Source organism: Trachurus japonicus, chromosome 17, assembly GCF_045865225.1.
Source record: "Trachurus japonicus isolate A0001 chromosome 17, Traja_1.0".
Classification (NCBI taxonomy): Eukaryota; Metazoa; Chordata; class Actinopteri; order Carangiformes; family Carangidae; genus Trachurus; species Trachurus japonicus.
The window spans coordinates 12,041,197-12,054,379 of record NC_140923.1 but is presented as its reverse complement, the minus strand read 5'-3'; the positions used below and the strand labels follow the sequence as shown (position 1 = coordinate 12,054,379).

At 39.2% G+C, this 13,183-nt stretch overlaps 1 protein-coding gene across 1 annotated transcript in view; it reads right to left on the bottom strand.

Annotated features, from left to right (window-relative positions):
* Positions 1 to 2,636: 2,636 nt before the first annotated feature.
* LOC146970205 (telomerase protein component 1-like) overlaps positions 2,637 to 13,183 on the bottom strand; it is a 38,263-nt gene continuing 27,716 nt past the window's right edge. The window contains exons 24-34 of the mRNA XM_085805904.1: positions 12,211 to 12,340; positions 11,970 to 12,055; positions 10,651 to 10,777; positions 10,418 to 10,548; positions 9,327 to 9,448; positions 8,950 to 9,093; positions 8,597 to 8,696; positions 7,004 to 7,169; positions 6,657 to 6,739; positions 5,743 to 5,847; positions 2,637 to 3,073 (exon numbers count right to left, since the gene is read on the bottom strand). Of these exons, the coding sequence (XP_085662030.1) occupies positions 2,954 to 3,073; positions 5,743 to 5,847; positions 6,657 to 6,739; positions 7,004 to 7,169; positions 8,597 to 8,696; positions 8,950 to 9,093; positions 9,327 to 9,448; positions 10,418 to 10,548; positions 10,651 to 10,777; positions 11,970 to 12,055; positions 12,211 to 12,340 (1,314 nt within the window). The 3' untranslated portion in view covers positions 2,637 to 2,953. The remainder of the gene's footprint in view (positions 3,074 to 5,742; positions 5,848 to 6,656; positions 6,740 to 7,003; positions 7,170 to 8,596; positions 8,697 to 8,949; positions 9,094 to 9,326; positions 9,449 to 10,417; positions 10,549 to 10,650; positions 10,778 to 11,969; positions 12,056 to 12,210; positions 12,341 to 13,183) is intronic.

The following is a 13,183-nucleotide window of genomic DNA, read 5'->3' as shown; positions in this document are numbered from 1 at the left end:
ACTGTACGTTCTAACGGGTAACCATAGGAACAGGTCGGAAAAACACGAGTTACGGGTTGCCTGGAACGCACCATTATTCCGCTTTGAATTTTATATTACAAGTTCACATTTTGAGTTTGAGTGGTTAGGCAACGAAGAAAGGAGTTGGTTAAGTTTAGTAAAAAGATCAGGTGTGTAGTGTGTGTAGAGTGTAGACGATCAGTTTAAGTGAGAAGTGTAATTGTGTTTAGGCAATGAATAAAGGAGCTGATTAAACAACAGAAAAATAATTCCAGCAGTCGATTTCCAGACCGTTGCTAGGTAAAACAGGCCGTTGCTAGGGACGCCGCTCTGATCAGAGGACAGCAGAGGAGGAGAACTATGGATATTTACCTTATGTTTCATATTTACCGTCATTTAACAGCATAATAAATGACTTGTAGATTGTTACAGGGACAGTGGAGGCTATCTGCCTTCCACACCGCTGCTGAAAACCAAACCTGCACTCAGAGCCTCCCCTGTCACTGCTCTTGTCGGTCACGGTGAAAAAAAAAAAAAAAAAGGAGCTCGGTGGAAGTCCGCGACAGTAAACGTGTTTATGACAGATAAGACCATAGATATATAAACGTTTATATATCTATGGATAAGACTACACAAATATACCCATCCTAACATGTATATGATAATATATATAATATTATTTTTGAAAATGTTTTAATAAATATTCTACATTATTCAAGCTTTAATTTTAGTAAAAAGACCAGTAGAGTGTAGAATAGAGAGAGTCCAATGTCCAGAAAGTAGTTAGGAGCACGTTAGAGGTGATTTGTAGTCGATAAATCTGACGGCAGTAACTTCAGACGAGATTAAATGATCAGCAGGTAACGGCAGTCTCCACTTTAGGAAGCGCTGTGGCTGTGGTCCTAGAGCTGCGGTCCTAGAGCTGCGGTCGGTCCTACAGCTGCGGTCCTAGAGCTGCGGTCGGTCCTACAGCTGCGGTTACTCCGGTACTGCAGCTTCACCCTACTCAAGAAAACTATTTTCGAGGTATGAAAGTATTTTTTTCTTGAGCTTTGTTTTTGTTAAAACTGTTGTCTTTTTGTGATTCTGCTCAAACTTATATGGTTTGAAGGAGTGATAGGTTAACTTTAAGATGATATGATTAGCATATCAAGACAAGAGCACTTTGTTTAGCGAGCACATGGGGTTTAATCATGGCTGACCGGACGGGGACAGTTGCAACAGTATTTTGACATTAATTTTTTTTTTTTTACTATTAAAATACTATATTACATGATGGGAGAAATAAATGACAATGCCAATATAAAAGTTATTCCCTCACAAATTGTTCCATTCATCCTATGTCACTGAAAGTCTTTTTTTTTTCAATTTGAATATTTGACATCTGCACATACAGTAATTCCTCCTCATCTAGACAAATCTATACTGTAATTGCCATCTGATCAAAGCTGATGAATAAATAACACTATAGAACTTACATTTTTGATAATAATCCTTTTACTAGACATGAAATATATTGTATTTGTAACATGTTGCAACCATCCCGGGCCCGGGGTCAGTTGCAACATCTGACTCCTTACACTCAAATGCAAATTGTGAAGAATGTGGGTTCTGTAATCATCTTTTAATTGTGTTGGCCATGAACAGACAAATGTAAGTTTATTGTATAAAAATTTGGTTTGTCTAATCCAAACCCTCTCTGAGTAAGAGAGCCAAATGCAAAAAGTGTTGCAACTGTTCCCGGTCTTCCCTACTTTTAATGTTTAAATCTCATTATTTATAAAATATGCAGTCAGTGTTTTGTTTTCTGCTGTTTCTTGTAAATGTCTGCATTGAGGGATGAATTAACCATTATTCTCTTATCTTATTATCTTTTCTTATATAAAATACAAGATTCAGTTAGCAGATTTTAGCTTCCTTTTATTTTTAAAGTTATTTATGGTTTGGGCAGATATCATATCCATCGACTGGGAGCTGGATCCAGCAGTGGGCAGCAAAGTGTCTTCCAGAGCCCCATGACAACTGATGGTACAGTAAGACCTATAAAATATATTAGATCAAATCCATCTAGCGACTTATAAATAACAAGACTAAGAAAACTTCAATTTCCATTCATTATCTGTCTGACAGCCAAAAGAGAGACATGAGAGGAGTAGTAATATGCGTTTTTTCTTATCTTTGGAATAAGCTGTAGTTAAGGTAGTTAATGGCCACTTTGTTACTTTGATGACTCTGTTTAGATGATCTATGAAAAATACATGATAATGATTATATTTACATCTATTTTATGGCTCCATCTTTACATTAATCGGATTGGTAATATCATTGACATTCAATGTGAGGCAATAAATCTAGTTTTAGTGTGGCTCATTATCCACAGATAACAGAGTTGTAAAACAGTTGATAAGAAGAGCTCAAATAAACACACATGATAAGCTGTGTTCACAGGTCTGCCATTCATCGCTCTGTGTTTTCAGAGGGTCTCGCACAAGATCAAGAACAGTAGACAGTGACCAACACTTTGTTTATCCTGGGAATATCAAATCTCCTCTCAGCCTCCTCTAAACATTTGTTAAACATGAAAGTATTTTATACAACTTTCTCATGTAGGCCTAATAATGTAACATAAACAACACAACATCAATAGTACATTATTTATTGCCAATTTCATTACAATTTTCAAAAAAAAAAAATCCATTGATTAATTCAGGATAAAACTACAACATAACATTTTAATGGCTTGTAAATGTTTATACTTGCTTGTTACATTTGCAAGTTTCTAATATTAATTCAAGGCACATGTAGATATAATTAAAGCATTACAGCAATTTACCCCTTTTAGCGACTTAAAGTTTTCCGCATAATTCTCTTATTGCACATTTACTGTTTTTGAAACAAAAAGAAACAAAGCATTCCCATAATCTTTGGTTTATAGTGTTTATAATTCTTCTTCTCAATCCTTCCAGGAGAGAAAGTAGACCTTCCCCTGTGCATCGCCACAAACCAGCTCAGTGGGTTTTTGTGGATTCACCTCCAAAACCTGGACAGGACCTCCACAAACAAACATACCCACCTAGAGGAGGAAAGAGAGAGAGAGAAAAGAGTTGCACAAAAAGGAAAAAGAAACATTTATTGGATGAAAGGTTATTTTTTTTGAGACATTTTATGCCTCTACTGACAGTAGCACAGTGAGGAGGACAGGAAAGAGGGAGACAGAATAGGGGATTGCGGCAAATGATCTACACCAAAATATATTCTTAATATACTTATTTCACATTACATTGTACATCTTATTTTGTGATGTTATATCTATTATATGTACTGTATGTTGTTGTTTTTTGGTTGATGTTGTTCTACAATATCATCATTGTGTCTTATGTATTTTTTTCTTACATGAGCAGATATAGTGGGGCGGATTAGCTAAACAATCGTTCACTTTGTGATAAAAGCACGAAATTTGGTGGATGTGTTGGTGAATATGTTTCAAACAAATCTGGATATTGGGCCACCTGAAAAGCGCCCCCTAGTGGCCGTGGCAGCCATTTGTTATGCGAATAAATGAATGATTAATATAAACTGCCCTTTTAATAATACCAACTGGTGATGTATTGTATATTGTTGGAAAGCCTGATTAGTCACCTTTACAACGAGGTGCAGCTTGTAAGGATCGTGCATTCATGGAATGAGCAACGGGGCTAAACGTGTGGGTAGCGCACCCCAAAAATGTGCATCCCCTGTGGGGCAGATTAGCTCAATAAATCACAAGAATTGTTTATTTTGTGGTAGAAGCACAACATTTGGTGGATGTGTTTGTGGATATGTTTCAAACATTTTTGGTTTTTAAGGACCCTTAAGATGTCTACTTAAGATTTTTGCTTGTTGCCTGGGTCAACTAATGTTCCATGGGGGTTTTTTGCCGGTCATTTTGAATTTATGTCCGCACGAATGGCGAAAATGCCAATTTTCATAACTCCTAAACCAGACATCATACAAAGATAAATGAACACACTTTTTCATATAATTATGACACCAGGAATCAAATGGAAAGGTCACTGAGATGGTAAAACCACTCTTTATCAGAGAAAAATGAACTCTCGTGTAGTATTTTAATTTCAGTATAAATAAATTGGTCGCTCCAACACATATGGGTCATTCCATGAAATTGGTAACTTTGCAACTTTGAAAAGTTAAAATTTAAACTATATTTAATTGCTATTTTTTAAGTAGCCAGGAATCAAAGAAAGTTTAAAATGACAAGAAATTATGTTGTGTCATCTCAGGCTGTGGAATTTAATATTTTATTATAGTTTTAATGTTTTCCTAATCTTGTCAACCCTGTTACCGACATAAACTTTACAATATACAGTATTTCTAATTAGAGATTATTGAGAATATAAATAAAAATCAAACATGTCGCAGGTTTATGATTTTAAAAAAAGTAGGTGGTTGGTGTATAACTGCGCCCCCCTGGATGTACCTGGAGCCTGATAGGGATGCATGTGGACATAAACAGTAAATCCACATCTTACTTACATCTTTTTTTAACTGCCTCTTATTCGTCTTTGGTGTTTTAGCTCTCTCTTTTTTATGTGATGTCTTATACCACATGTTATTTCTACTGTGCAGAAGCTTTAGATTCTCCCTGGAGATAAATGGATGAAACAACAACAATCTTCTGGCTGGCAACAAGTAGTTTAAAGTCACTTTGTATCCCCAAGCTGCAAGATTCATTCTTAGCAGCTCATGACTACAGTTAGTACAAATGACAGTGGTTTTATACCTCAATAGGCTATTTCAATACTTACACAACTGATACAGTTGAGAGTATTACAAGTTGACTCAGGGCCGGCCCCTGGCATAAACACTCGTTGTTTAGGGCCACAGCCGTTAGGTGGGGGGCCACATAATCAGAAAGGTACCGGGGTTCATTCAAGTCATTTAAACATCCTGAGGTCTGCACGTGCACAATATGAGCTTTATATGTAATGTGAAGTCAATATTCAGCTTCTTTTATCTCACATTTGAGACATTTGGTGAAAATAGAACGGCAGAATGACAACATTTGTGCTCAAAAAGCAATCTTACAAAATTTCATTTTAGACTTGTCTTCTACACTTATCTATTACTGTATTCATATCCTATTTCAAGCACCAAAAACAGTTCATTCTCATGACTGAAGGTGTGTTTTCACAAGGGATTTGAATTTTTTTTCAAAAAGCAGACCTCAAATTTCCAGCATTTGTCCTAAATTATTTCTCTCTACAGTGTTCTAGGACAAACTGGCCTCAGTGTGCTTACAGCGGAGGTTCTAATATTTAGACATAAAACACTTGAGTATTGTTACATCTGCAAGTATCTTAAAAAGATAAATTTAAGAAAATATGTAAAAGTCGAAAAAATGGCCTCAAACCTCAGAGGGATAAACACGTCTGTATTCAGTTTTAACCAGTGATTTGGTGTTTGCACTTAGAGTGCAGGGCCACAAACAAAGATCTTGTTTAGGGGGCCACCAACATCCTAGAGCCGGCCCTGAGTTGGCTAAAGACTATGTCGGTCCAAGAAAAAATACTATATTATTGCGGGTGCAGAAAATAAAAACAACTCACTACAACAATGCACAAAGACCCTGAAAACAGACCATTCACAATTCACTTCATAGATTTCACATACAGTAGCTCCCAGCAAAACTGAAACAAGTTTGTTAGAAATAAACAGAAGAAGATGGGATTCTTCTGGATGTACCTGTTTCTTGGTGACTCTGTCCCACAGCTTCACCGTGCGGTCGTAGGAGGCTGAGATGACGGTGCTGTCGGTGAGTCTCAGCGCACTGATCTTGTCACTGTGAGCCTGCGGGTAAAAGACGTACGATCACAAAGAGCAGCTGCAGATTATTTGCTGATTACATGTCGTCAAATAAGATTTAAGGGACATTTCAAAGTGGAGCTCGTCATTTAAAAGTCGCACTGAAATAATCGAAGTGATTCTGATGATCAGTGAACATTTGGTGTCTCCGTGTTGTGAAGTTTTGCTGCTTTTTTTCACTGAAATTTTCACGTTGTTGAGGTTTACGGTTTATTTTGTTGAGTGGATGTCACCTCACACACAGGGAAAATGTAACATACAAGACATTTTATTAATTAATCAACAGAGAAAAAACTGCTATAATGAGTAAAAACAAGAAAATATGAAGAAAATATTGAGATCCTTAATTGAAAGGGACAGAAATATGACTGGGAAAATGAAGAAAGCAGTGATTCTGCAAAACTCTAAATAAAAAGAGATTTAAAAAAAATAAAATTATAAAAAGCAGTGGTTCTGCAGTAAATGGCCACTGTGTGTCTTCCTTTCATAAATTAAATTATTGGGACTGAAGCATCAGCTGTTGGAATAGATGGTGTGGAGAAGTTTAGTTTTGAATTTTCCATATATTGTTAGGAAGTTTATAGTAATAGTAGATAGTAAATCTGTAATATAACATCATATTATGAACTAGGGTACTAGAAGTTTATCGTTACAGATTATTAAATAGGATTACGGTTACACTCATTCTCAGCCCAGAAAAGAACAATACTGCTGATGCCAATATTAATCATGAACAATGAGTGTGCACTAATCTCTACAATGTCCTGTGTGAGTGTGACTGAGGAGTGTCTTACAGGTTTTTTCTTGCTCCATGCTGACGGGCCTTCAGGGAGTTTGTACCACATGTTGCCCTTCATGTCTCCACACACCATCAAATCTGCAAAAAAAACAGAACAAAACAGTGAAATAAGAAGCCGTCACTCACAGAGGCAGCAGCACTTCCAGTAACTATGGTTCTACTTGGAGTAAGAGCTGCAACAGTGCAACATGTTTGTGTTGGAGTTTCAATGCAGTAAGTAAACTGCCTATGTTAGACTCTGGACTGTGGGTCCAGAGGGAGTCGAGACATGTTTCAAACACCAAAATTATTAATCGGACATAAACAAATCACTACTGAAAATAATTATCAGTTAGTTTGTACCTTTGTCGACAGTTATAGCTGTTATTGGATACTTCTTCTTCTTCTTCTCCTCCTCCTCCTCTTTCTTCTCCTCCTCCTCCTCCTCCTCCTCCTCCTCCTCTTCCTCAGCTGTCAACATCAATGAGCTGAACGTTGAATACAGTTCAGTCTTGGGGCCCATTACAAACTGGAGAGAGAGAAAGAGAGAGGAAACTGTCATCAGTCAGCACTTGTTTTGGTTTTTAACTCATTGAGTGCCATTGACGTCCATAGACGAATGCACTTTTCTGCGGCTGGTAAATGGGGACGCTCTCGCGCACACTGTGAGTAATTTTGGGGCTTCTGGGATGTGTAGAACGAAGAAGACTGCAGATCAGAGCAAGAAGTGAAGAAGAAGGAGAAGACGAGTGCGATCGGTACAGAGATAAAAAAGTTGGAAAAAGTTTCTATTTCTAGAGGAAAACGACGGGCAGAGCCTGGAACAAGTGTAACGTGGAGCTGGAGGAAGCTTAGCCACGGATGCTATTAGCATAGCTCCAGCAGTGATCAGAGGAGGCAGGAAAGGTAAACTCATCTAGATGATCAGCACCGAAATGCCAAAGTGAAAGCGGATCGTGGAGTCAGTTTCACCAGTTGCTGTCTGAAAGCAGAGAGGCTGAAGACGCCACGACGTCTCACTCCCTACTTCAGAGACGAGGGGATGCAGCAGGAGGAGAAGCAGGAGAGGAGAGGGGAGGGGAGGGAGTGGAGGGGGAGGGAGTGGAGGGGGAGGGAGTGGAGGGGGAGGGGGAGGGGGGCGTAGGAGAGGCTGAGGGGGCAGCAACTGCTCGTAGGCTACTTGTTGTATTTTTGTTGTTGTTTTGTTTTTTGTTTTGTCTTTTTTTTTGGGGGGGGGGGTCAATGAAAAAACATGTGAAATGAAATTTTCAGACGTCTTACATATTTTTGAAGCCAAAATTAAAACGGATAAATCATTATTTTTCTTGAGAGACTCTCTTTGACAAAAATGCATTTTTCTCAGCTTTCTAGAAAAAAGTGGTCTTTTTGGTGCAACCAGGCTCTATTCAACTTAAGATAAATCAAGAATGGAACAAGGTACAAACAAATGGTTTTTTCCCTAGTTAAATAGAGAGTCTCCTCTTTCCTTTGAGCTGTTTGGTGTTTTCAGAGTCATAGTACAAAATATTCTCTGGGTCTTGACATATTACTCAAAATGCCCCAAAACACTGGCACATGGCACTGACCATTTTATAAAAGGGCTGGCACTCAATGAGCTAATGAAGATGGACAACAGGTATTTTTGTTTGTGTGTAGAAAAGTTTGTATCGTCAAGTTTTAAAAGGTTTTCCATTTCATATCTGAGAGTCAGAGCCAATATTATTATATAATATGTAGGAATTACCCCCAGTAATTCAGTGACTTCAGTGAAATATGTATTTATGAAAGCAATATTTGATTTTTGCTAATAAAAAGCCAAATAAGTTACATACTGGGGCTTTAATTATCGTAATGTAACCAAGTCCTTTGCTCCATCAAAATGGCGATGAAAGTAAAATCTTAGCATTAAAGTAAGTGTTAAATCAAAATGAGGGAATGAGTTGCAGTAAAACTCACAAGGAAGCCAATGTAAACGTCTCCTTTTTGGTCACCAACCAGCCACACGCTCTTCTCATCGTTACGGACCACGCCTAAAGTTTGGACTTTCCACTGCCAACTGCAAAAAGACAAATACAAGAGCTCTGAGGGTTTATCAAAAAATTTTGCAGCTGAAAAATTAAAACCTGAAATCTGGAACTGAGCAGGAGTGTGAACAAAAACTGTGTAAATTAAGTTTAACACACAGCATTTCTCTTCTCTTGTGCTTATGGATGAGTTCTTATTATTAAATATTTTGAATATGCACTTTATTTCAAACACGAGCAAACATTTCACTGCATGCCGTTGTACCTAACCCTGCTAACCCTTACTTGCTGACTTGCTGCCTCCACTTGTTTTCAACAGTGCAGGAAGGTTCAAATATCAACCCCGAGGTGGACACGGCGATCAGGGTGGAGCAGTAGATGAGGTAGATCAGTGGTGTTTTCAGCGTGTATGTGGTCACCTTCACTGGGCTGTCAGGAGCACAACACACAGGGGAAAGCAGAACTGGTTAGTGTGAGGAATCAAACTTATTACACCTTCTGGGTGGGCTAAACCTTAAACGTGTCATCCTGGATGAACTGGACTGGCTCAGTTAACACTGGGTTTCCACATCATTAATTGTCGACGGCACTACAAAACGGCGCAGGCACCATATAGTTGAGTAGTGAGTGATTTCGGACACAGACTTTGTGTTGTTGTTTACCTCACGGCGCTGTGTTGCTGATTCCAAACCAGCTTCCATACATCCACAACCGAAGCGTCACTGTAGCCGACAGCAAACTGCTCATGAGGCATGGTGCAGATCGCTGAGACGGTGCCTGATGCCTGACACACACACACATCGCACCATGTCATTTCACAAACATACACAACACACATTAATTCTAGGGCTGGGACTCGATTAAAAAAATTAATCGAATTAATTAGAGGCTTTGTAATTAATTAATCGCAATTAATCGCATTTTAATCGCATATAAATATTTGACCTGAGAACAGTGAGAAGCATTTTTTTTTCACATGGATTTTAGTATACCATTGAATGACTGAATACATAAGCTTAAGCATTCAAGGTGGTACTTAACCAAGACCAACAGACTAGGGATGCAAATTATCGATTAATTCATTAATCGATATTTGATACATACAGATTAAATGGTCTTTCCTTCCAATACATTATGATGATTACTGTAGTATTTAACTGGGCTACTTAAATCACAGTAGCATAAACTGATTTGTTGAACTCAGCCTGATGTAAACATTAATAAAAGTCAGTAACCAATCACACAGCAGCTCCATGTTGTCCCTGTGTGATGTTCAGGGACAGGTCAGGACAGTCTGAAGACAGAGCTCTGAGGGTGAAGTCCTATCATAATGAGATGAGATGCAGCTGTGACAGTGACAGGTCATAGATATAGCGCTGCAGCTGAGCAATTAGCGCGATATAGCGCATTTAGCGTCTGTGTATCTATGTGCAGGCAGAGATCAGAGATGGTGTTTTAAATAACCATGCTAGCGTTTCACCAGCTCTCATCTCTGCCAGTCAGCCTCTCAAACTGTCGCCTCTCTCGCGTGCGGGCGCACCGCACGTAGACACACGTGAGAAAAAAAAAAAATAAATAAATTATAAATAAATAAATAAATAAAAAATTTTAATAAGTGCGATTAAAATGCGTTAATTTTTTTAACGCGTTAATTTTTTTAATGCGTTAATTTTTGTGTAATTAATTAATCATAATTAACGCGTTAAAGTCCCGGCCCTAATTAATTCGCTTGTGTATTTGTGTATTTCTTCACCTGCTTGCGGCCGACCACTGTGTTGCGCTGCCACAGCTCCAGCAAACCCGACGTGTAGCCAACGACACACAAGTCGTCTTTCTGGAGGAAGCACACAGCTGAGACGGGACCGGAGAAGCTGACCGGACTCTCTGAGCGGGAAAGACACAACACAGAGGTGACATTTCTAAACAAACGCCACTATTTTCTCTGTTAAAGGTTGGACATGGAGGCCTATGAGTCCACAGTCTTACTCGTTGTCCATGTCCAGCATCGCACTGAGCAGTCTTCAGAAACCGTGAGGAATTCTGCGACTCCTCGCTTGCGAGCGACTCCGTGAATGGCACCGCTGTGGCCCGGGAAGGTGCTGAAGTGCTCCGTCTGCACGGGGAAATAGAAGTCAAGGGAGGAGATGAAAACTAAAAAATGAGCAGCAGTGTTTTCATCTTTGTTCTGCATCAGAGTGAGTGTGTAAATAAAGTCAAATGTCGCATAAAACAGCAGCAGGAAGATCAAATGTTGGCTCATCAGTCACTAACATGCATCACTGAAAAATACCAAACTGACATACATGTATATATTTACTGAAAGCCTAACTAGGGACGGGAGTTGGAAACTAGCATTAGCTATAATCTCTGTATGCAGAACATCAGTCACATTGACTTGTTTGTAACGAGTGTAAGTGTTACTATGTTAACCTGCATTGTCCCTATCAAATAAACTAAATTAAATTAAAGTATATTACAGCACATCAGGGGCAGTGTTATTTTTTCAATCAGAGAAGAAAACACATTTCTACACTTAGCAACTGTGAAGAGCACAGGTGCCATAATGATCTGGAGATACTGGACTAAAATAACAATTATTTCCTTAAATTTACAAGTTTGTTCTCACTATGAAGTCACAAATTTGTGAATTTATCTGCCTTATTTTTCTCATAAATGTGAACCCCCCGCCCCCCCCCCCCCCCCCCTCTCTTCCAGCTCATTTTATGTTAAAGCAGAAGTAAGTGATATTTTTGTGTTAATATAAGTCTTAAATAGTTATATCTTCCGACAGCAATCACTTACATAGAGTGTTTGGACCGAAACACGGGTCTGTCAGTCACTCTGCTCTGCTCTGAGCCGAGGAGAAAACATTTATCGTATCCTACAGTTTTTATCCAATGAGGAGAGAGAACGGCATGCAGGGCTGTGTGTGCAGCCAAGGGATGCGCCTGAATGTGGTGACGTAGGGATGAGGACTGTTATGGTGCGTTCAAGGCAACTCGTGTTTTTCTGACCTGTGAAGTCGTACCAGTTCGATCTGGTACGACTTCACGGGTCAGAAGTTACGAGTGGCCGTTATAGTGACTTTCACAGGTAAAACAGGTCGGAAAAACACGAGTGGGTTGTCTGGAACGCTACAAAGTCGTAAGTTGTGACTTGAAGCTGTAATTTACGGTTTCAAAAGCCTGCCTGGAACGCAGCATTAGCCAAAACGACCGGATCGCTTACTTCTGCTTTAAACCTATAATGCAACTATTGTGGAAATGTCTTAGTGAATGTGAAGCTCTTCATTTAGACTGACAGACCTGTAGTGGTTTCCAGAGGTGCACTGTGCTGTCATCAGACGCAGTGAAAACCGTCATGTCCTCTGGGTTGACTTCAGTTTTCTTGTCTTGAAACCAAAGCAGGAACAAACAGTTTCATCAGAATAAAGTCTGGTGACTTTCAGGGAGAGACAGACAGACAGACAGACAGACAGACAGACAGACAGACAGACAGACAGACAGACAGACAGACAGACAGATAGACAGACAGGGAACAGTTTACCTGTGTTGGTCAGGAGGGAGCAGTGGTTCACTCGCTGCTTGTGAGCAGCGATGTGACAGATTTCCACGTTGTTTTCCCAGTTCCACACATGCAGCGCTCCGTCAGCGCAGCCGGCCACCACATACGGCCCCTGCACAGAGGGAAGGACGAAGCAACACAGATCAGTGTGTTGACAGATGTCGCTCCACTGACACATCATTTAGATTCTGGACGAATCTCCTTGTTGTTTACAACTACTTCCGGGTAGAAAACCAGCATTCGAACAATAGTGACGGACGAGAGTTTCACTATATATATATAATTTTTCATGTCACTATATCACTGTTTAGACTAATCTGATGTTTATAAAATCTATAAAACCAATGATTGGACAAACATTACTATTTACCTGTGCACATTTTTGTAATTAGTCATGGTTATCAGAGATTAGCCGGGCTAACGGTTAGCTACCTGTTTAACTTTAATAACTCAGTGACTCAATAAACGGTCCATGAAAAAATATTTTCTCCAGCGGATATCTGAGTTACAACATGACTGAGCTAACTGGAGTAGTTTCATGTCGTGTCCCACAACGGGAAGGTTTTAACAGCTGACGTCCTGGTGTTAGCTTAGCTACCGTTAGCTGTCCCTGCCAGCTGCAGCCACTGATGCTTTCTAGACACTGTGATTCCCCCAAACTGAATAAATACAACACATAGCAACACAAAACACACACACACAGAAATAGTAATGTTTCTTCAATCATTTCAGATTTGTCTAAACGGTGATAGGGCGTGAAAAATATGATATACAGCTAAACTCTCGTTCGTTAATTGATCTCATTCAAATTACGTGCTGGTTTTCTACCGAGAAGTAGAATGTAAACAACAAGGCGATTCGGTCTTTATAGGGATGTCACGATTATAGATTTTCTTTGTACGATTATTGTCAGAGAAATAATCACGGTATTATGATTATTATGCATTAATTAATT